Source organism: Salvia miltiorrhiza, chromosome 1 (genome assembly GCF_028751815.1).
Source record: "Salvia miltiorrhiza cultivar Shanhuang (shh) chromosome 1, IMPLAD_Smil_shh, whole genome shotgun sequence".
NCBI classification, from domain to species: domain Eukaryota; kingdom Viridiplantae; phylum Streptophyta; class Magnoliopsida; order Lamiales; family Lamiaceae; genus Salvia; species Salvia miltiorrhiza.
Genome location: NC_080387.1, coordinates 19,120,972 through 19,145,058, shown reverse-complemented (window position 1 = coordinate 19,145,058; position 24,087 = coordinate 19,120,972). Strand labels below are relative to the sequence as shown.

Below are 24,087 nucleotides of genomic sequence, written 5' to 3'. Positions count from 1 at the left end.
CATCTCTCTCTCCCTCACTACAATTTTCGCCCAACACACACATACACTCATCTTCTTCACCTCACACTTCCACCATTTTCCACCATTAGAGCAAACCTTCGAAGCTCCCAATAATACTACCAAACACCTCACATCACTCTAAAACTTTCCATAAACACTATCTATCCTCATTTGATTAAGAGATTCCTTGAAGAAGAGCCTCAAAATTTAGAGTGAGAAAGTGTAAACTTTGGTAAGAACTTGGGTAAGTAACCATGTCTTCCCTAAAATCTTGTTTGAAAGATGTTATGTGAATGTATTCTTGAAAGATGAGCAAGAAAATTACCCCTCCCTTTTCTTTTCCAAATTTTCGAAAAAGTGGGTCTTCACCCCTTTCAAAATTTTTCTTTTTCTTTTCTTGTTTGGGGGTGAAAAATGAGAGTTATGTGATGTATATTGATGTTTGATATATGTTGTGAAATATGTGTCATGAGATGTGAAACTTTGATGGAAGTTAGTTTACCCAAAAATGGTAACTTTTGAGTTAATGAGTTAAATGATGAATTGATGATATAAATGAGTCTATGAGGTGTAGATGATGATGATTGATGGATTAATTTAAGTATATGATGTCAATTGGAGTTTTTGATGTGGGTTAGTTTACTAAAATTAGGGATATGTGTATATATGCCCTTATTGGTGAATTGATGGTTTTGATGTGAGATTGATTGGTTAAAAATGAAAGATCTATGAGTAGATTAAAGATTTGTATGTGTTTGTAAAAATTTCAAAGAGTTAGTTAGTAAAAATTAGGACTTTTTAGTCTATGTGTTATTTAAGTGTTTTTGCTTGGGATATATGTTTTTAAGCATGATAGTAGTGTCTTTGTATTTTTGATTAAGTCTATTGTAGGCTAAATAAAATTTTGGCTTAGTTTAGTTTGTATGATTTTTGAGTTTTTATATGAGGTGAGTTTGATGCTTGATAAAATAAGGTTCAATTTGCTCTATGATCATTATGAGAATTTTATCCATGTTTTGCTAAGAGTTTTATGTTGATACATGGATTTTCATAAAAATGTAATAAATATAGTTTTTATGATAAAAAGAGAGTAAATATGAGAATAATGAGTTATATGATGTAAATGATCATATTTGAGTATTTGAGAAATTTCGAGCATGAAATTGAAAAGGAATTTGTTAGATATGTTCGTTGAAGTGTTTTCTATGAGATTTGAGTGGATGATGAAAGAAAAGAGTCGAGATTGAGTATTACGAGTATTTTGATGTATTTGAATGTTTTTAAGTGCTTTAAGTGCTTAAAATGAGTTTTGATGTGTTTGCTTTGTATAAATGTTGAGTTGAGCATGTTTGCTTGTGTGTATGTTTCGGAGTCGTTTTTCACGACACACTGACCTACTGTTTTCGAGGGGTTCTTGATACCCAAACGCCCTGAAACTTTTATGGTAGGTATATTTGAGAGTCTTGAGCACACAGGTAAAATTTCAAGTCATTTGGACTTCGTTTGCTATTTTTATAAAATGTAATACTAAAACTGCTACATTCTGCCGAATTGTTCGGGGAGTAGCCAATAGAGTCGTCGTTTCCAGTAGCTTTCCTTAGCATTCTGGAACCCAAATTTTTATGGTTGAGACCTGAGTGTCCTAGCTAAGTACCCACAAAATTTCAGACCGTTTTGACAACGTTTACTATTTTTCAAAAATCAAACTTTTCGGTTGCTAAAACCTGCCGAATATGGTAGACTGTCGTAAAACCGTCATATCTCCTAAAATACTTGGAGTTTTTGATCCTACGTTTTTTTAAATGAAACTAGACTCGAAGAGGTTTCTTTTGGTATGCGTTACGACCCCAGGAGAGTTCTGTACAGAGTCTGGTGAGATTTTAAAGTTGAGTCAGTGCAGAGTAAAGCTTGTTTTCGACTTGTCTATGTGTGTTTTTAATATGCTTAAGTGCTTATACTTGTTTATGTGCTTGTTTGCTATGAGTTTGAGTCGAGTTGAGAGTTAAGTCGAAAATTGGACGTGTGAATCCTTAGAAGCCAAGTATACCTAGGGATTGAGTTTTAACGGGTAAATAGACGTTGAGTGAGAAGTTAGAGTAAAGAAGAGATTAGATTTAGAATTTGAGTTTCTGACTAAGGTTTGTTTTATCACATGAACCTTCGATGACGATGACGATGTGATGATGACATATGAAGGCCCGAGCGAGACGAAGAAGTAAGTTGCCTGATTTCTTTCCAGAATAAGCGAAGGACTTCAGGTGGGCAATATTTTGAGTAGACAAATATTATCCGAGCTTTCTAAAATGATTTAATGATATAATGATGTTATGAGATTAACAAATGTTTTGAGATAAATGATATTTGAGAACTGTTTGACTTGCCAATTTTTGATGTTGAGCTTGTGTGTTACCCTCTACTGATGAGACGAATTCGGTCCTGCCACAAGCGGGATTTTGTGCACAGAGGTGACTGTGAGCCGTCTTCGGGTCGGCCGGTCACGGTACTTGAGAGGGAGGCCTACTTCTCAGTACCTTAATTATGATGATGAGTTGTAGATGCGGTACATACATGACGTATACTTTGTCTGCAGACACTTATTTATGATGTTAATTATGAAAACTGCATGCACAGATTCTTTTAATACTAATTTATTTCTGTGTGTTGCTGAGATGTGGCAAGTTTCAAACCTATAGCTCTACGAGCACCTTTCTTGTTTTTCGGCATTTGCCCACTGAGTATTATGTACTCACGCCCTGCATGTATTTCTAAATGTGCAGGCTAAGCTGGGAGTGAGATTGGACTGGTGCTGATGGGGGAGAGTTTCAAATGATGTAAATTAAATTACTATTTTGCCTTTATGATAATAGAGTCTTGATGTTTGAGATACTTAGTTTTCTTTTGGGGATCAAGCAATACACTCACGGTTATGTGTCTTCATACATATAATCGGTTCGCCTTTTGCTGCGATACTCTGCAAATTATGCTTCCTTATGAAAAATGAACTATACGCGTTTTGTTTTTGTTCGTGAAATTCCTAATAATTAAAAAGTTATGAAATTGTTGACGATTTTACCCTTGGGCTAATTTTATGAAGTTTTTCCTTAGCATGCTTTTACGTGAGCTTCCGCATGACGTTCACCTAGTTCTTCTTATCTTTTATTCTTTAAAAATAGTCGTATCGATACTCGTACCCCACTATTACTAGTGTCGGGTTTTCGGGCTGCGACAATAAATTTATAAAAAAGTTGCAAATCACTTTTGTTGCAATTAAAATAAAAATTCATTTTTATTTTCCAAGCGCGAATCTTCGTGCGATTCTAAGAATGTATATATTCTCTTTGGTTGATAAATTTATGATGGAAAAAGACAGGATAACAAAAGTTTCTCTTTTTAAATGTTTGCTTTCTTTTCTCTCATTTTTTTCTCATTTTTTACACAAGGAATTTTCATCTTTTCTCATTTATTCTTTTCACTCCCATAAAGGGTAATATTATATATCCCTCAATCTTTAGTGTAATAATATTTTCCCGCTCCATTAAAGGATAATATTATCCCTCAATTTTTAGTGTAATAATATTATCTGGCCTTCCTTAAAGTGAAAATGAGAAATGTAAAATATTGAAATTCTCATTTGTAGAAAATCAGGTAAAAAATAATGAAATTTGAAAGAACAAAAATTATTATCCCTTATTTTCCATAATAATTCATCAATCAAAGCGAATACATCTTAAATTAAAAGAACGGGATATTACAGCTCACCCTAACTGGACCACAATCAAAACCTTATAAGCATGTAGGGAAGGAAATAATGGTGACAACTAGCTAGAAAACTACTTCTTTCTAACTCCACATGTGGGATTTAAATAATACAACTATTTGAAGCTGTATACTATAATGACAGTTGCAAGTTGCACCATACCCCCAATATAACAAATATTTCTAGCTTCTACGGATATCTGGGAGAGAGAGATGGAGGATTGCAAGAGAGAAGCAAAGCATATATTTCTTGCAAAGTTCAAAGAAGGAGTAACTGAGGAGCAAATTGAAGAATGCATCAAACGGTTAATCAGCCTTGTTGATCTTTTTCCTTCACTCAAGGCCTTCAATTGGTACTACAATCATTCTTATTCTCTTCACTTACGCATGCATAAAATATATAATGAATTTCAACCTTATTGTAAAGATATAATTAGATCTTTTATGAATTGGTGCAATTAATTAGTCCTCTTTAGTTGTATTGGTGAAGTGAAATCACATTATATTAAGTTCTTAATAAAACATACTACTCCCTCCGTTCCGTATATATAAGTTTTTTTTATGTCTTATTTATGTAGGCTTAACTTATATATTTAATAAAATATAGTACTCCCTCCGTTCCGTTCCATATCTCTATTTAATTCTTTAATTTACCCTAACTTTAATTCATCATTAAATAATAAATATGGGCATATTAGAAAGTTTACTTATATATTTTTATTTTCAATTTTTTTTAATACTTGTATAAATTTAATCAACATATATATAAGGGACGAAGGGGGCATGTGTTTTTGTATATCACTATGTGGTGAAACGAGAAATAATACCATCAACAAAAGCAGTAAACGACACCAGATTTACGTGGTTCGGTCGAGAAGACCTTACGTCCACGAGGGTTTGGGGGTTTTTCACTATAATTGAGAGTATTTTACACTTTACAAGTTGTGGCTAGAAAAATGACTATCCCCTAATCTATGCATCAAGGACCCTATTTATAAGCATGAACATAAACTTAAGGCCCTTGGGCCTATTAGACCCCTAAAGTCACATTAGCCCAATGAATCAAGCACAAGCCCCATTATTCTAATCTACATCTTGAAATTGAACCATCAGAGCTGGAAAGCAGAGCCGAGCTGAGCCAAGCCGAGAGTTCAGGGCAATCCTGTATCAAATATCCGAAATAACCACAATAACAATAATAATAATAATAATAATAATCATAACTAGAAATATTCCCGTTATGTTTAGCACAGCGCTGGTGCATATTTCAGTCATCATCACTATGATTGTTCAACAATGTATTAAATGATCTCAAATAGTAAGCTAGGTGAACTTTTGCGACTTAAGTTCATGAATCGGCGTCTCGTGCCAATACTTTCTAACTCGATTTGTCTTTATTAAAGGGGTATTTAGTTGAGCTTATAAACTTGTTAAAAAGGCTTAGTTTATAAATTTTTTGAAAGTGTTTAGATAAAATATGCTTTTTATAAACAACTTATAGGTTATAAAAATACACAATATAAGTTCTCAAAAAATAAGTTTTTAACCCCAATTTATATTTTTATAATTTTATAAATAACAATCATTTTACAAAATAAACCTGCTATAATTTGTTATTTTTCATTATATATCATTCCAATTGCATTTATCTTTAATTTCCTCCTCTCTAACTAGGATTTGTCCATCTATCTAACTCCAAACTTTTTCATATACTCAATTATTCAAATAATTTGACAACTTATAAACGTTTGAGACATTACATTTTATAAGATGTTCAAATATTTTATAAGTTATTGGAGCTTATAAACTCTAAAATAAACCAAACACCCCCTAGGTCGTTTAGTGAGATATTCAAATTGCACTCTCAAATAACAACTACAAAAATTGATCACACTTAATTGTTCATGGTGTTGCAGGGGTAAAGAGATGGGCATTGCAAACTTTCATCAAGGTTTCACTCATGTCTTTGAATCAACATTTGAAAGTGCGGAAGGTCTTGCTGGGTTTATGTCTCATCCGCATCATCACGATTATGCCAATTTCTTGCTGCCTCAACTAGAAAAGTTTGTTGCATTTGATTTCCAACCCACGAAAGTCCAACCTTAAATTAACAAGGGTAGGGTGTGACTATAATATAAGGTTGTACTCTCTTTCCTTATAAAAAATATCAATTTCTAAATGATACGGGTTTTAATAAAATACTCCCTCCAACCTGCTCTAAATGTCACCTTTCTTTTGGGCATGGAGATTAAGAAATGTGTTGTAAAGTGTTATAGTGGCGGTACCCACCTTATTAATGAGTTTTGTAATCCTAATTAACAAAAGAAACTAAGAGAAAGAAAGTAATGCAAAATTTAATTAAAAACTGTTGGAATAAATGCTGCCAAACTTAAAAGCCAAATTTGCGCCAAACATAAATTCTGAAACAGTTGAATAGGTTCAAAATTTTGGTGCCAAAAATTTGGCACCAAAAAACAAGATTGTGCCATAAATTACAAATTCCCTCCAAAGGTTCAAAATGCATTAACTCCTATAAATACACTTCATCTTCCCTATCTATGCAGGCCGATCAAAAATAGCAAAATGACTTCCAAAAAAAACATGACTACACAAGAAAGGCAGTCTGCACTTCTTTTTCTTTTAGAGGGCAGCAAAAATGGCGAAGTGGCAAGGGAAAAGATGAAGGCAGCTTGTGTGAAGTTCTCGAAGAGTCACCGCACCATTAGTCATATTTGGGCTGAAGCAACAAACCAAAAAAATCAAGGTAAAGAAGTTTATTTTCAAAGTGCAAAGATTGGAAACAAAAACAGACCAAAAATGGTGCATATTGACATGGAACTCATCACAAGCTTAGAGCTAATAAAGCGGTCCACGATTAGGAGGTTAGCTCAAGGTATTGGCTGTTCTAAGAGCACTGTGGGCAGGTGGATTGCAAGGGGGCTAATCAAAGCTTACACATCGGCCATAAGACCAGACCTTATTGCTCCGAATAAGTTGCTAAGGCTTAGATTCAGTCTAGAGGCTATAGAGCTTGATAGAATAATGAATGTGCTAAGGTTCAAGAGCATGCATAACACAGTTCATATTGATGAAAAATAGTTCTATATGGCTAAAGGTATGCATCGATTCTACTTAGCTCCAGGAGAGACAGAGCCTCACAGGACTTGCAAGAGCAAGAAGTTCATCACAAAAGTGATGTTTATGTGTGCGGTATGCATGCCAATCTTTAATGAAGATGGTTCAGTGTTGTTTTATGGAAAAATAGGGATATTCCCTTTCACACATCAATTTCCAGCACAAAGAGGAAGCAAGAACATACCAGCAGGCACATGGGAGACCAAGCCAATACAGTCTGCCACTAAGGAGGTAGTGAGAGACTGCTTAGTGAATCAGGTATGGCAGGATGTAAATAAATGCATGAATTGTGGTGCTAAATTAATGGGAGTGTAGATTTTGAATGTAATGCTCTTAATTTTATGAAATGTAATGCTCTTTATTTGGAATGAAATGTAATGCTCTTTCTTTGGAATGAAATGTAATGCAGATTATACCAGCTATAAAAGCCAAATGGCCTGCCAATGTAAGCAAACATATTTACATCCAACAAGACAATGCACGGCCCCATATAAGCAACTCAAACCCGATATTCAGAGAGGCTGCAGACAAGGATGGGTTCCACTTTGAATTGGTACAAAAACCACCCTAACAGCCCAGACACAAATGTGAATGATCTGGGCTGGTTCAGGGTTGTACAATCCTTACAGACAGAGAAATCATGCAACACAGTTGATGATCTAGTGTTGGCTGTTCAGGAGTCTTTTGAAGAACTATCAGCTCATACCTTAAATAATGTTTTCTTATCACTACAGGGGTGTATGATCGAAATTATGAAGGTAAGAGGAGAGAACTGCTACAAGTTGCCACACATGAGAAAATGGGTTTTGATGAGAGCAGGCACACTGCCTTTGAACTTGGAAGTTGATGTAGATTTGGTCAAGCAAGCATTAACACATTTAGGGCACATGGGAACCACTCAGGGCATGGATATACTCCAAGAAACACATGGATTTTGAATGGTTCATGATGCAAATGATGAAGATGCAAGCTTTTTGAAGATGTGAATGCACATTTTCCACTTTTTGAAGATAGCTTTTTTTGTAGTGAAGATGCAATGTAAGCATATTTCCTATGGTTTTTTGTAAATGCAACTATATGTAATTGCATCTCTGGATTTTTAATAGAAATGCAAAGTGTTTATGTTTCCTCAATCGCACATAAACAAAGCAACATCTAGTCAGGCAGCCACACAACCAACGAACCAACAAATACACAAAGGTGAGCATTTATATCTTATCATTTCAGCACACAACCACCGAAGACCACAAAGACTCCAACAGCCAACACAGAGCACACAAGGTACCAAAGGGAAAGATCTAACCATGGGTCAAATATGCAGGAAGAAGGATTTGGAGCATTCTCTGCAACACCTCTGATTTTTTCCATGGAATTCTCTCTACCTCAACGACCTCAGCCATCTCATTCATCCCCTCCGTCTCCAGAACAACTTCTTCCAGATCCGAGAATCCTTGCATACCGTCAGTCTCCAGCACGATCTCAGAACAAGAATCGGCGAAATTCCGCCGTCTCAGACATGGTTTCAGTCGGTTCTATCTCACAACCGCCGACGAATGCAAGAGAGCCCCAAATTTGGACCTCCGACTGGTGTAGGGCAGCTTCCAATCGTCATATGCACGCACGCATGCGTGCACAAACAGCCTCAACTTTGGCTAGAGTTAAATCGACGAGCAAAGCCATGGAGTCACGATTTGTCGATTTTTGCGAAACTATGTCATCACAGATCTCGAATTGAAGGGATATCGGGTAGGGGTTGGTCACCGCATCAGAGAAAGACTCCGAAGACATCACAGCGGCGCGAAGGAACGGCGGAGATTTGGAGATGAAGAGTTGCAGAGAGAACCAACTAAGAGAGAGAAAGTCAGAGTTCTAAATGAGGAGGCGGGGTTATAAAACCCTAATTAGGATATGGGATTTTATTTTCATTTCTTAAGGTTAAATGGGCTTTCTAATTGTAGTTCAAAACCTAATTTTATTTCTATAAATGGAATAGGTCAGTTGGAGTGGGACAGCCCAAAATAGCAAATGGGACATTTAGAGTGGGACGGAGAGAGTAATTGAATGTGTTGTAAGTGGAATAAGGGTCCCACTTTGTTGTTAGTAAAAAACTTACTAAAAATAGACTGGATATATTTTATGAGGACAGATGAAAATAACAGATTATATACATTTACGACGACGAGGGGAGTATTTAAGTTGATCAAATAAGATTTATCATTTTCTTGATTCATTTTATTATTTATAATCTTAACAATGTCTTCTCTACCACACCTACATTTATTATTTTTCTTTTGGTTGCGATTATGGAAAATTTTATTGCGATTAAGCTAGCGAGATGTGATATTGTCTTCATACCTAGCGTTTGGCCTTGTAGGACATTGACAATCGTCCAAGACCCAAAAATTAAGTATTGACATTACATGTGACAAAGTATTTATTTTTTCATTAAAATATATTAGCGTGTAATCTAGCGAGATTTCATGGAAATTATTTTACATCGTGATTTTTTATTATTTTACATTGTATTTATAATTATAGCTTGTGGGCATTCTTTGTATGAATTATTTTTTAATTAATTAGATTTGATCAATTTAAATTAGGGGTACAATTTAAACGATATTCCCTTGTCCACAAAAATTGTAGTGTGGTTTGGGGACACGAGTTTTAATAAATGGTTGAAAGATGTGTATAAACTGAAAAAGTTGACCCACCGAAGTTGATTGGACAAAGGGACCCACCAAAAAGTTTACCCATCGAAGTAAAATGGTCATTTTGGCACTTATGGCACTAATAGTGCCATAAGTGTCATACGTGCAGCACAAATACAGAAACAACAACAATAGAATGAATAAATCATGATGTGAAGAAGATGAAGCACATGAAATAAACAAACAAACAAAAACCCGAAATAAATCATCTAAACCCTAAATGGATAATCTTAACCCTAAATGGAATATCTAAACCCAATGGGGAAGTGTTTAAAATGGTCCTTCTGACACTTATGGCACTATTAATGCCATAAAGGCCATACGCGCAGCACAAATACAGAAACAACATCAATAGAATGAAGAAATCACGATGTGAAGAAGATGAACCACATGAAATAAACCAACAAACAAAAAGCAAATAAAATCTCGTATCAAAACTCGCCGGATCACTACAAATTCGTCGAAAGCGGCGAGAGAGAGAGATGAGAGATGAGAATCGCCTCTCTTCATCGACGGGGGCGAGAGAGAGAGAGAGAGAGAGAGAGAGAGAGAGAGAGAGAGAGAGAGAGAGAGAGAGAGAGAGGAAGATAGGAGAATCACGCGTACGGTGGCTACGAAATTGGAATCAGTGTGAGAGAGGGCAAGAATTGGCTCTTCATCGACGACGAGAGAGAGAGAGAGAGGGTTGGACTGAATCTAAAGAAGATGGTTGGGCTGGGTCACGCAAGTAAAAAGGGTATAATAGGCATACCGCCTAATTAATGGCCAGAATTTGATCTTTTAAGATTAGGGGCCAAAAATTGATTTTCATTCCTCATTATGGCCATCCGGGTGGATTGTTTCTAAACTATAAGGAGTAGTTTTCATAAAAGGAAAGATTATTTCATGGATGGATGGAAGTAGTAATAAAATTGTAATTTTTGTGGACGGGTGAAGTATTAATTTCAACCACTTCACGACAATTAAATGTTCATTTTTTTATTAGGAGAATAAAAATACCCCTTCTATATAAGTTATTATTATTATTATTATTATTATTATTATTATTATTATTATTATTATTATTATTATTATTATTATTATTATTATTATTATTAAAAAGTTAACTTGGAATTAGAGGCTTCGGAAAAATAAGAATTTAACTTCTAACCGTCAAACTCTGAGCATCATCATCATCTGGTGCTTGAAAGATCAAGTTCGAAAGATCATAACTGACTAGTAAGCATCATCTCATTTAGAGATAGTCAGACCAAAATTGACTTTTGAATATTATCTCGTTTAGAGCTTGAAAGACCCGAATTGACTACTAAGCATTATTTTAACACCTTACCTTTTCTTAATGATATTATCTTAGTATTAATCCGATAATTAGTAATAATAATGGTATGAAGGTTATATTAACCTAAGTCAAGAGTTTGGATAACACAAGAACTTAGAGTTTTTCTCATTAAGTTATACACATGAAGATGAGCAATTTTTTCCAGCACAAGGTTCTAGGAATATTATTAGTATTCTTCGAGAAGAGTTGTGATTTAATCGAGAGGAAAGTATCAGAATGAGATTCTGAACTAACCTAAAGAGATTGAGAATAGTTTACCAGTTGAGATGAGTAATAGTTTCTTTATACTATTTGACTAGTCTATAGAGAGATACTCCAGTCAGTGGCAATGAGAGCACATCTTAAAATAAGAAACAAGAGCAATTTTTAATGTATGAATTTTATGTAGAACACGTATGAATTCGCTGTATAAAGGTATGAATTGTGAAAAATAATTTTTTGCTACCTTTGGGATTCGAACTCAGGACCATAAATCTATCAAACAAGATTACGAATCAACCGTAGATCTTGATGATCTAAGGGTTGAAATGATTCTTATTTTATATCTTAAGAAATGTTCTTATTTTAGCCCTTCCCTATATATATATATATATGGAGTGGTTATAGAGAGAACTAATATATATATATATATATATATATATATATGTATATATATTAGATTTGATAGTTCTCACGTTCTCACAAATAATGTAGTTCTCTCTAGAACCACTCCATATATATATATATATATATATATATATATATATATATATATATATATACACACACACACACACACATAGAGTCAAGGGAAGGCAATTGTCACCCCTTGATTTTTGATTTGAAATACCTATATTACCACTTATTATTTATTTATTTATAAATATGTCTTTAATATTTGTGTTTGGTATTTAAGACATGAAACATATATAATTCATTGATTGTTTGATATCCTAGATTTTAGTTAAGATTAAAACTTGTCATGCTATCTTAAGGTGGATGTGAGATTTGTTTTCCAAAGATGAATAGTAAACTTAAGACCTTTACATTAAACGAGTCTTTCCTCTAATGTATTTATGGTAACAAACGCTTAGTTAACTCAAAATAAGTAAGCAGTATAAGCTTTATCCTACCTACCAAATGCTTTAGTTGTGTTTCTAAATTTCTAATGATGCTATTGTATATGAGTTTCAAATCACGACGAATCATCGCGGTCAAATATAGATTGAGTTTCATAGATAATTTGTATATATATTTAGTTTCGGTTGATATAATTTTTTTTTGCCACACCTTGATAGAAATTCTGCGTCCGCCACTGTGTATATATATATAGGGGCGGGGCTACCGTGAGAGCACATCTTAAAATAAGAAATAAGAAATAAGAGCAATTTTTAATGTATGAATTTTATGTAGAACACATATGAATTCGTTGTATAAAGGTATGAATTGTGAAAAATAAATTTCTGCTACATTTGGGATTCGAACTCAGGACCATAAATTCATCCAACATGATTACGAATCAACCGTAGATCTTGATGATCTAAGGGCTGAAAATGATTCTTATTTTATATCTTAAGAAATGCTCTTGTTTTAGCCCTCCCCTATATATATATATATATATGTATATATATATATATATATATATATATCAAAATCTCAAAATATTTAAAATCTCAATATAAGCTAACCCTATATATATATATAGAGCTCGGTTTCGGTAGTACCATGTCTTTAGGTAGTATTATTAAATTGAGATTTATATAAAAGAGAAAGGAAAAATAGAATCATTGAAGGCACAATAAAGAAGACTAAGGGCCAAAGACTTGAAAAAGAGCTCGTCAAACAAAAGATACAAAAAATCAAGCAAAATGCGCAGGACAACCTAGTAAAAGGTCCAACGAGGCTGCAGCACATCATAGAAAACACCTAATAATAAGGAAAACCCATGTTGGTGTGAAAGTCGTCCAACTCCATTTCATCCGACCAACGTCCAGTGGCGATATTATTCATAGCTCGCATATTAGCACTGTTGTTATGATCAACAATGAAGTCCCTCGGCTTATAACCCATTTCCTACGCATTTTGGAGGCGACCTTTGATGCTATCTTCTAGGACCTGTGGCACGCGCGGACGCTCCATACCCTTTGGAGGACGACCCCGTCCACGCTTAAGCGGCACTTGCTCAACGAGCATTTGCATCCCCTGACTCACCTGTTCCTCTAACCTGCTAATAAGTTAGCAATATCCTCCTGAGCAGAGTGAGTGAGGCTCTTTTCCGTCTCTTTCTAAGTGTTCTTGGTGGACGTCGCCAACCACCAAATAATTCATGCGGAATTACCAAAATAAATTAGTATAATGGTAAGCAGGGTCGATCCCACAGAGAGCAGTTAAAAATCATTCAAATTCCTAAATCTATAAAAACGGTGATGCCACCACGCCTTAATTTTGAGAAGAATTAATTAAAACTAAGAATGCAACAAATCAAATAGAAATAACTCTTGAAATAAATCAATAGAAAGGTAATTCAGCTCAAATAAATCCACACTAATTTAATCTCTGATCCTCGACGCAATAATCAATTAATCCCTATTAACCAACGAGTTATAGGATACCGTGTTACGCACTGACATACCCCAATTCCTACTTACTATGTCGATAGACAGCTAGATACGCTAGTCTTGTCTATTTCCCTTATTAAAATATAACCTAGCTGGATACGTCAGTCTTAGATTTAATATTCTAATAGCATTAAGGTGAAGGAACCCCATTTATATCAATTATCCTAGATACGCTAGTAATAATTAATATACCAATTAATTCCTACTACGAACATGGTAGTTTTGTCACTAATCAGCCCTATTCCAACAATTACGGATTGGAGGTGCTAATTGACTATAATCCAATTAAACCTAAGTTGATCAGGCTTAAATAAAATCAGAATTATCATTGAACCTAGGAATTAATCGGAATCAATAGGAATCAATTTTAAACCAATTAGGTCTCACAGATAATTGAATTAGAGTTTCATTATTCTCGCCGAATTAAAAGTTTAGCTACTCATGCTTAAATTAAGAACAAGCAAAGAAATAAAAGTAAACATAGAACAAGAGAATAAATTAAATTGCGAAGAAAATAAAATCACCACTCTGGAATGAAAAGAGAAATCGTCTGTACTGAAAACTAAAGCAAAAGGATGAACGTAATCAAAGTTAAACTAATAAGTCTAAGTCTAAAGTTGCGGCTGCCAAGGGAAAGATGATCTCCATGAAAGACGAAAATTAGGGCAAGGAATTATATATCTGAAAGAAAAACTAAGCCCTATTTATAGACTTCAAATCCTTCTTGATCACTATGGAAGTTGCCATGCAAAGTAGAACTCTAAAGGCAATAAAATCGTGCAAGATAAGGCAACTTCCAGCTGGCGTACTCAGCAAGTAATCTCCACTCTGGCGGAAATCGCGGCTCTCGCCAGAGGAACGGCTGTCGTCAGAGAAACGGACCTTGCCAGAGAAATGGCTATCGCCAGGGGAACGGGTCGCGCCAGAGAAATGGCGGTTTCTCTGTCGCGCCAGAGAAATGGTGATTTCTCTGGTGATTGGTTTCTCTGCTCTGGAGAGTTGACTTCGCTGCTCTGGACTTTGATTTCGCTGCACTTATGATTCCTTTGGCATGCATGATTCCTCTGGCTTTGATTCCTCTGGCTTCGATTCCTCTGCTCTGGCTGGTGATTTCGCTGCTCTGGTGATTGGTTCTGCTGCTCTGGAGATTGGTTTCTCTGACGCGGGGCTTCGGCTGACTTCTCTGGTCTGGTCTGGAGTGCGGGCTTTGGCGACAGAGCTATGCTGCTCTGCTCTGGCTACAGAGTTATGCTAAAAACACCCTCTTTAGCCCCGAAGTCTCCAAAATTGTATTCTTCCATCTAAAAAACCTAAATCTCCTGCAAAGCATCAAACAAGCCATAAAACGCACCAATTTCCAGAAGATTCTCTTAAAATAAAGCTCATATAAACCCCAAAATTTAGCACAATTAAGCATAAATCAGTTCTCAATCGCTTGGGACCCCATCGTATCAGATGTACCACACATAGGCTTAGGAGCAGACATCTTTGAATCAGACACCCACATCCTTCAACCGCACAATATGACCTTCGTCCTCCATCCTTGCCTCCACAGTAACGGCCTGGAGAAGGTCTGATCCTAAGGTCGCATGTTGCTCCCCATGAGTCTGCTAAAGGATAGCCACCACCCTCTCCCCAGTTATCAACTCAGGGCCGAAAAGCGATGTCGGGGCAGCAGCAGCATCCTGACCAGTTTGAAGTGGCCCCATCTATTGTTCGGTCTTAGCAGCTGGCAGCTCCTCTCCACACACAGGGGTCACCACCCGTCGATCCTCAAAGCCTGACTTAGCTTTGCAGTTGTTAATCGGGATAACACGTCTAGCCTTTGCCTTTTCCTTTCCTTTAACATCATTCTTCTTTTCCAAATCACACGTTTCTTGACCTCAAATTTGTTTATGGCATTTATCAATCGAATGCCCGGTGATCTTGCACTTAAAAAATATAGAGGCAGTTGTTCAAAACCAAGCTCCATAGAGAACGAGCTGTCCTCGCAATCTATAAGAAGCGCATCAGGCAGAGGCACATAAAGGTTGATCTCAATTAATATGCGAGCATAATGTCCCATGTCCCCTTGTGCCAAGGCTTCATTGACCTTAATAGGGGTGCCTAACGATCTCCCAATTCCCATAATAATGTCTAATGTCCAAAATTCCACGGGTAAGTAATATATGCACGTCCATACTTGGAATAACGAAGATAATTCTTTGTAGGGATCGAAATCACGCACCCATTCTCTCAGTCTCATCGTGCCATGAGAAAGATCCCAAACAAATTATTTTTTAGCCAAAGACTTATTGGACTGAGATGAAAATTTCAGAGTGTAAAAGCTTTTACCTATGGGAATTAATTGCCAATAATCTGTCGTATTCTAAGTTTTTTGAAGCTCCTGTTTGAGATCAGCAAGGATCAGTGACTTTTCTTATTTTCTGAGAATAAGCCTCTCAATTAATACGTGTTGAAACTCTCGAACACGATGCTGGAAAAACTCTAATGGAATCGTTAAGGAGAGAACGTAAGCCCTTCTTCTCTGGCTGAAGCATCGTAAAACGGTGAACCAGGACGTCGAGTTTTCTCTCCACCCGATGAGGGTTGAGAACAGCCGCAAAGGAAGGAGGAACAACCTCTTGTGAGAGGGCATGAATAAGGTCAGGATTGACCTCTGTAATAGTCGGCGCCGTAGTTGACTTGAGAATGGTAAAGGTAGTGCGGCTAGGGTTGCCGCGACTGGGAGAGACCCTATCCAACCCTCAGTCTGTGTGCGGTGGAGAATGATCAAAAACCAGGTTTTCATCCAAGCAAAAACCTACGGCAGACTTACCCGAAGAAACCGAAGGTGTATTCAGGGAAGTCCTCTGTAGGTTGAAATTAGTTGACACCGGAGGTAGGTTTAGCATGGACATGTCGCTTGCGACAGGGCCGCCGGAAGCGTGCAGCGGAGACACCATCAGTGTAGGCAGCAACCATCAAACCTAGAGTTAGGGTTTTCGAGAGAGATCGTGCTTCCAGTAATTTTTTTAGCATATCAACAATACTATTCATGAAATTTATTATAAAATTATTTATAATAATTTAATTGTATTACGATATTTTCGTTAAAAGGTCAATAGTTTGTGATTAAACTCATGTCTTTAGGTCGTATGTAATACCAAATATAGACTATTAGATCACATAAACCGGATGATCCAAAAGTTGCCACGTTTTTTCCACGCGGATCCCGCATAGATCTTGAAAGGTTGACCCGTTTACAATTTTTTTAAAAAAAATTTAACTTGCAAGAAGTAGTGGCTGTTGGGAACTCAATGAAATATCCTAATCCTTGTTTTGATGAAACCAAAATCAATAGGTTTCTTGTGTAATAGACTAGAACTGCTCGAACTCAAGTGTTAGAGTTCTTTTTCTAGGTTAGTTGCTGTTCTGAAGACTGAAGTTTCCGACTGAAGCATCAGTTGAAGAATCAGTTTTGAACTGATTACTTAATGCGTGCCACGTGGAATCAGCGGACTGATACTAAAGTCAAGTATCAGTTAAACATTCTTCATCGGACTAAATCTCCAAATGTTCAAAGGAAGCCACGCACTCCAGAAGTACAGTCGCATTAAATGCAGAGATCTCAGGATCGTCCTTTCTCTGCAGAAGTCATTCCTCTTTGGTGATTACTTTTTCAGAGATGTTGCATCTCCTTCTCTTCAACATAGTCATTCTCACCAAACAAGGAACCTCGAAGATTGAAGCCTCACCCCAAGTTCAAATTACTCTCTAACGGAAGAAATCTTGAAGACCTTCTCCGCCAACGGATCTATTCAAGACTTCTCCTATAAATAGCGCTCGAGGATCACTTCAATCTTCACCGATTCAACAACATAAGCTGAAACTCTGCCAAAATTGTTTCTCAGCCAAAGCCCAGCCTCTCCAAAGTTTGAATCGAAGAAGAGAATCCCAAAGCCAAAAATCAGTCACTGCTGATTACATAAATTCTCTTAGACCTTAGGCAAACCTTTGTTTACCCAAAGCCTAGGTCAGACTAACTCCAAAGAACCTGTTCTTTGAAGTTTAGTTGGCAAGTTTTCAAACCTCCCTTCGACCGAATGAATCGAGTGTTTGAGTTGTAAAAGAGTTCAGGAAGGTACTCTGTCTCCGTGAGATCCTAGTGCACAGTGCGTGCTAGGAGTGAGAAATCCAACAAGGTGTGTTGGTACTGAAGATTGGATCTTCAGTTGTTTAGGTTTGCTGTGCACCCGTAAGCACGAGCTTCGATTTTCAGTGCACCCGTAAGCACTTGCAGAGTGAAGTTGTTGGTCTGATCAACCGACTGTGGATGTAAGAAGTGTTTTTCGAACCACGTAAAAATCTCTGTGTCATTTACAGCTTTCAGTATTTACTTTCTTACTTGTGCTCTTCTTTTCATAAACTGAAAACTGATTAATTACAAAGAGAAACTTAAGACTAACAACAAAGGCTATTGCGAAACAAAAGTTTTCCGCTACGTGTGTTATCAGTCTGACTGATCTATCTTCTGATAGTCAGTAAGATTTATAACATCTTTGTTTATCAAACTCGACTGAAGCCTTACGTGCATCAGTTAAGTTCTTTGGACTTAACTGATAACTCCTTACTGAAGAGTATTCAGTATCAGTCGTCAACCCTATTTTGGTCAAAACTCTTTTCTGTAAACAGGTGTCTGAGTTTATGTTTAAAGTTTCGTTTTGATTTCTGTGTTGAAATCGAAAAATAGCCCATAGGTGTATTCCCCCCCCCCCCCCACATACACCTATTCGAGACCCTCCGGACCTAACAGTGGCATAATTATACAAATGTAAATAATTGCCTTTGTAGTAAAAATTAATTACACACTCTCATTCTCTCGTGTTCATCGGGATTCAAATAGTTTCTCACCCACCTTCATCGCGATTTCGATTTCTTCTATATTTATCTACAATGACTCGATGAATTAAAAAACCAGCAAAGAAGAAATCCTCCAGGGATGAAAATGGTTAGTTAATACTCCCTCTGTCCACCAAAAATATGCCACAATTTCCTTTTTCGTCCGTCCACAAAAAATATGCCACATCCATTTTTAGTAGTAGGGTCCACACAACTCACTCACATTTAAAGTGGGACCTTTACTCCACTACCAACTTTACTCACATTTTATTAAAACTCGTGCCGAAAGTAAAGTGACATATTTTTGGTGGACGGAGGGAGTACAATTTTTTCTTCTACGTTTTTGCATTTCAAATTTTATGTATATAAATCACACAAAAACTCTAGATGAACTTATTTCAGAGTTTAAAGAACACTAACTTTGTTATTTATCTGATCGAAAACCCCTAATTTTATTATTTATGAACTTGAAGAAAAGAACACTAGATTTCAACGCTTTGTTATGCAATATATGAGTTTCATATATTATTTATGCATTTTATAGAGATGCAGTCCTGATTTTTTTATTAAAATGAAATAAACACATCAATAAATTGTCCTACTTACATAAAAAGATCTTTAATCGTGAATAGATGTGGATCTGTGTTGGAATGAGTGGGGCTTTTAATGCTTTAAATATTCATTTCCTTAAAGATAGTATAAATGTCACGATCACATTTTGCTAAGGGTAGCAAATTCGGGAAACTGTGACTAGGGGAGGGGATTTAGGAGCGGGATTAGAAAAGGGGCATGTTTAACTTCTTAATGACTCAACTTTATATAAAGAAAGATAATTGAACTTAACTAAATATTAAAGAAGACCACGAGGGGGGCCATGCATAATTATCCAAAAGATACTCAACAAGTTCGAGTACAATGTTAATAATACATAACGGGGGTTGACATAGCTAAGCATAATCAGTGTTCGCAGTGGAAAATAGTAATTCGAGTATGTGTGTGAAGACAAATACTCTACTCTGAGATTCACATTCTAGATTGACAAAAGCTTCGCTTGCACACTGCATCTCCGATCACGGCTCAACCTGCACATTTATAAATACATACAGGGCTAAGTACGAGAGTACTTAGTGGGCATTTGCCAAAATTTACATACATGCATATCATTTTATTGTCAAGCCTTTCATAAGTAGTAAAATACGAGGGTTTTCTTTTAAAGACTCGTATTTACTAAATAATTATAATTTCTTTCATAAATAGCCCGCGCAGGCATTTTATATCATTAATGACCATATCAGTAACTCGTGCCGAGAGGGAGGCCTCCCTCTATGGACACTGTGATCGGCCAACCCGCTAGATGACTCACGATCATGAAGGTGTACACTAATTCTGATGAGATTTGCGGTCTCATACATAATCCGAATTCGATTAACATCAAATAGGTTATTAATAATAAAACATAAAGCATTTAGGCATTGACAATTATTTAAATTCTTCATTTCATGAAGCATAAAATGTAAGCAATTCTATAATATGATTTTAGTTTATACGTAAGAAAGCCCACATGTTCACGTCGTCTTAACAACATGTCCTCGTCGCCTCCCTAGCCCGTTCTCCAATTAAAGTGCGCGACCTTCATCGAAAAAAAGGTTCGATAAGACTGAGAAGGAACAATCGGGATTTATAAGGAGAACGACGTATTTTAAGGGGTTTTAGGGTTTTGCATCTCATTAACAAGTTTTAAACTCCATAACACATCTTAAAAAAACTGATTTAATACCCATATCCATGGATAGGTTCAGTACAGGCTTAGGTTTGCTCAACTCGAAGCTTATTGGTGTTTTAAGAGGATTTTTCGAATTTCATATTTTTTACAGCTTCACTGTGAATATCAGTCCACTTTGAACGCTTGCTATTTTATGCTCGGTTGGAGTTAGGAGTCGAAAGCTATAGGAGTCTATTTTCATTTAAAAGAAACGGTGCTCAATTTCGAGTACCGAGTTTCAAGTTATTAACGATTTACAGACGCTTACCAAAACTGACAGCAGGTCTGAGAAATTGGAAATTCTGATTTTATGACAGATTCATTGTGCGTTTCAGCCTACCTTGGCGGCTCGCCATTTCCTGCTCAGTTGGAAATAGGAGTCGTACCTTCTATCGTTAGAAAGCTACACGAGTCTACTTTCATTTAAAAAAAACGGTGCTTGATTTCGATTACCGAGTCTCAAGTTATTAACAATTTACAGACGACTACCAAAAACTGACAGCAGATTAAGATTCGAAAATGATGCAAGTGTTGGGAACTTAATTGAAATATCCTAATCCTTGTTTTAATGATACCAAAATCCATAGGCCTTAATTGTAATAGACTAGAACTGTTTGAACTCAAGTGTTAGAGTTCGTTTCTAGTTAAGTTTGTTGTTCTGAAGAGTGAAGACTGAAGGACGAAGGACGAAGGACTGAAGACTGAAGTTACCAACTGAAGTATCAGTTCGGAACTGATTACTTAATGCGTGCCACGTGGATTCAGCGGTATCAGTTAAACATTCTTCCTCGGACTGAACCTCCAACGTTCAAAGGAAGCCACGTACTCCAAAAGTACAGTCGCATTAAATGCAGAAATCTCAGGATCATCCTTCTCTGCAGAGGTCATTCCTATTTGGTGGCTACTTTATCAGAGACGTCACATCTCCTGCTCTTCAACATAGCCGTTCTCACCAAACAAGGAACCTCGAAGATTGAAGCCTCAGCCCAAATTCGAAAAGCTCTCCAACGGAAGAAATCTTGAAGACGTTCTCCGCCAACGGATCTATTCAAGACCTCTCCCATAAATAGCGCTCGAGGATCACTTCAATCTTCACCGATTCAACGACATAAGCTGAAACTCTGCCAAAATTGTTTCTCAGTCAAAGCTTAACCTCCCCAAAGCTTGAATCGAAGAAGAGAATACCAAAGCCAAAAATTAGTCATTGCTGATTACATATATTCTCTTAGACCTTAGGCAAACCCTTGTTTATCCAAAGCCTAGGTCAAAACTAACTCCAAAGAACTTGTTCTTTGAAGTTTAGTTGGAAAGATTTCAAACCTCCCTTCGAGATACAGAATCGAGTGTTTGAGTAGAAAAAGGAGTTCAGGAAGGTACTCTGACTCCGTGAGATCCTAGTGCAGGTTCGTGCTAGGAGTGAGAAATCCAGCGCGAGTGAAGTGTTGGTACTGAAGATTGGATCTTCAGTGGATTCGGTTGTGTGCACCTGGCTAAGCACACGGTTAGGTTTGCAGTGCACCAGTTAAGCACTTGCGGAGTAAAGTTGTTGGTCTGATCAACCGACCGTGGATGTAGGAAGGGTTTTCCGAACCACGGAAAAATCTCTGTGTTATTTACAGCTTTCAGTTTTACATTCTTACTTGTGCTCTTTCAATTGATAAACTGAATACTGATTAAATGCAAAGAGAAACCTACGACTAACAATGTGCTCAACCAAGGCTATTACGAAACAAAGTTATTTCCGCTGCGTATGTTATCAGTCTGACTGAACTATCATTTGATAGTCAAGAAGACTTGTAACATCTCTGTTTTAGCAAACTCGACTAAAGCCTTAACGTGCATCAGTTAAGTTCCAGTCTGATAACTCTTTACTGAAGAGTATTTCAGTATCAGTCGTAAACTTGGTTTGGTCAAAACTCCTTTTAGTTAACAGGCGTCTAAGTTTGCGTGTAAAGTTTTATTTTGATCTCTATCTTGAGATTCCTCTGATTTTGAGGAAAAATAGCCCATAGGTGTATTCCCCCCCCCTCCCATACACCTATTCGAGACCCTCCGGATCTAACAACTTGTTCTATAGGTTTCCACGTTTCGTGAGCTTCTAACATGCTATTACTCAACACCCGATCCTAACCAACAATCTCCCGTCAAAACTTGACATAGTATATCTTTACTCTCATCTATCAAATCCCACTAATCATATTTCCACATGAGTAGCAACAATGAAGATGTCAAGCAATAAAACATAATTTAATTATACTAGTCAAATTAGCATGCTTCATAACGCAATGTGGAAACTCTATTTAGTCTAACACCATTCTTAAACATACTACATGTACTGCTATGTAAACAACCACATACATATGCATATAAATGTGAGTCTGTACAAAAGAAGAAGAAAAAATGACAAGAAGTTCCCATCTTCCCCTTTTTCTTTTGTTTTCTCAAAATACTAAAGCATGCATTCAATCCCACATATATATAATTACTTTGAGAACTTTAAAAAAACAAGCTCACTGTTTCTTTTCCTTAATCAATCGTGTATACCAATATATATACACTAGAGTCTCTTTTGAAAAACATGTTCCACATTTTCCCTTTTCTTCTCTTTAAAAAAAAAAAAAAACAAACTGGTACAACCCCTTATTTTTTGTGTACATGAGGACAATGAATAAGACATATAATATTAATGAACAAGACGTATTTCTAACGAACAAGATGTATATACTGATGAAAAACAAAATTTAAAAAATTGGTAATGAATAAAACATATATACTGATGAACAAGACAGTATATACTGATGAATAACAAAATTTAAAATATTATGCTTCCTCCCGGATTCGAACCCTGTGAAAAAAAATCACCCTCCAGATACAATATCAACCATAGGATTGATAAAATAAACGCATCAGATCATGCCCTAGATCTCACTAAAATTAGGGGGTCTCATTGGAGCAGCCCCCTATATATATATATATATATATATATAGGGGGCTGCTCCAATGAGACCCCCTAATTTTAGTGAGATCTAGGGCATGATCTGATGCGTATATATATATATATATATATATATATATATATAGGGAATGGATCAATGAAGAATGCTAAATGTAGAAGGAAATAACGAAGGCTGAATAACTTAATACATTTACTGAATAAATCACGCGAGCGCATGAACGAAAAATATACGTGTTTATTCAGTAAAATAACTATTCGTGCGGTCGCATGATTTATTCGGTAAGTTTATTGACTTATTCAGAACGAAATATAGTTACTTCTTGTAGTGACCCGCTCTTTTATATATTTTAAATCCAGTAATGAGTGTTTATTTTTGTTCATCAGTGAATGAAAACGGTTATTATTCTGATATGAATTCAGCTTATGATCCTGAATTTATATTGTTAAAGCAGTCAATGATATTATTTCAGAGTTATAACTGACTTAGCAAAGTCACGTTATTTATTTAAGCGAGATGGAATTTGATTTTATTTTTACTCAGATCGTGAATTATTTCCGACTCAGGAAGTTAATTAAATCTGCGGATTTAATTTAGATATCAGAACAACGAACGAATTAAATCTACGGATTTAATTTAGATTCATTTTATAATTTATCGATTTTAGTGAGAAATCACATGTCGAAAAATGAGATTTTTTTTATAATCAGTATCAAGCAGATACGAGCATGCGATCCATTTAACAGTTACAGAATCACCGAGACATAGAAAATACATCATTAATCATTCTCTACATTTTTTTTTCTTTCTTTTCCTTTCCACTACTTTTGCTTCCCACTTATTTACACCACTACATTTTGTCAAGCACTTCATTTTGTCACCATTACATTTTGTCAAACCACCACAACAACTTCTCCACTTAACCTACATCAGCTCACGCAAACCAAATTCACTT

General features: G+C 36.2%; 2 protein-coding genes and 1 long non-coding RNA gene across 3 annotated transcripts; all 3 read left to right on the top strand.

Moving 5' to 3' along the window:
• The first annotated feature begins 181 nt into the window (after positions 1–181).
• On the top strand, positions 182–2,818 carry LOC131006883 (uncharacterized). The gene is made up of 3 exons (XR_009095804.1): positions 182–244; positions 2,197–2,258; positions 2,778–2,818. It is a non-coding gene; the product is annotated as an uncharacterized LOC131006883 (long non-coding RNA).
• Positions 2,819–3,816: 998 nt separating this feature from the next.
• On the top strand, positions 3,817–5,935 carry LOC131006882 (stress-response A/B barrel domain-containing protein HS1-like). Its single transcript, XM_057934030.1, has 2 exons — positions 3,817–4,109; positions 5,673–5,935. The coding sequence occupies exons 1-2, from the start codon at positions 3,970–3,972 to the stop codon at positions 5,860–5,862; spliced, it is 330 nt and encodes a 109-aa protein (XP_057790013.1). The 5' UTR covers positions 3,817–3,969; the 3' UTR covers positions 5,863–5,935.
• A 136-nt stretch (positions 5,936–6,071) lies between these two features.
• On the top strand, positions 6,072–8,024 carry LOC131006881 (uncharacterized). Its single transcript, XM_057934029.1, has 2 exons — positions 6,072–7,149; positions 7,301–8,024. The coding sequence occupies exons 1-2, from the start codon at positions 6,862–6,864 to the stop codon at positions 7,460–7,462; spliced, it is 450 nt and encodes a 149-aa protein (XP_057790012.1). The 5' UTR covers positions 6,072–6,861; the 3' UTR covers positions 7,463–8,024.
• Positions 8,025–24,087: the final 16,063 nt, after the last annotated feature.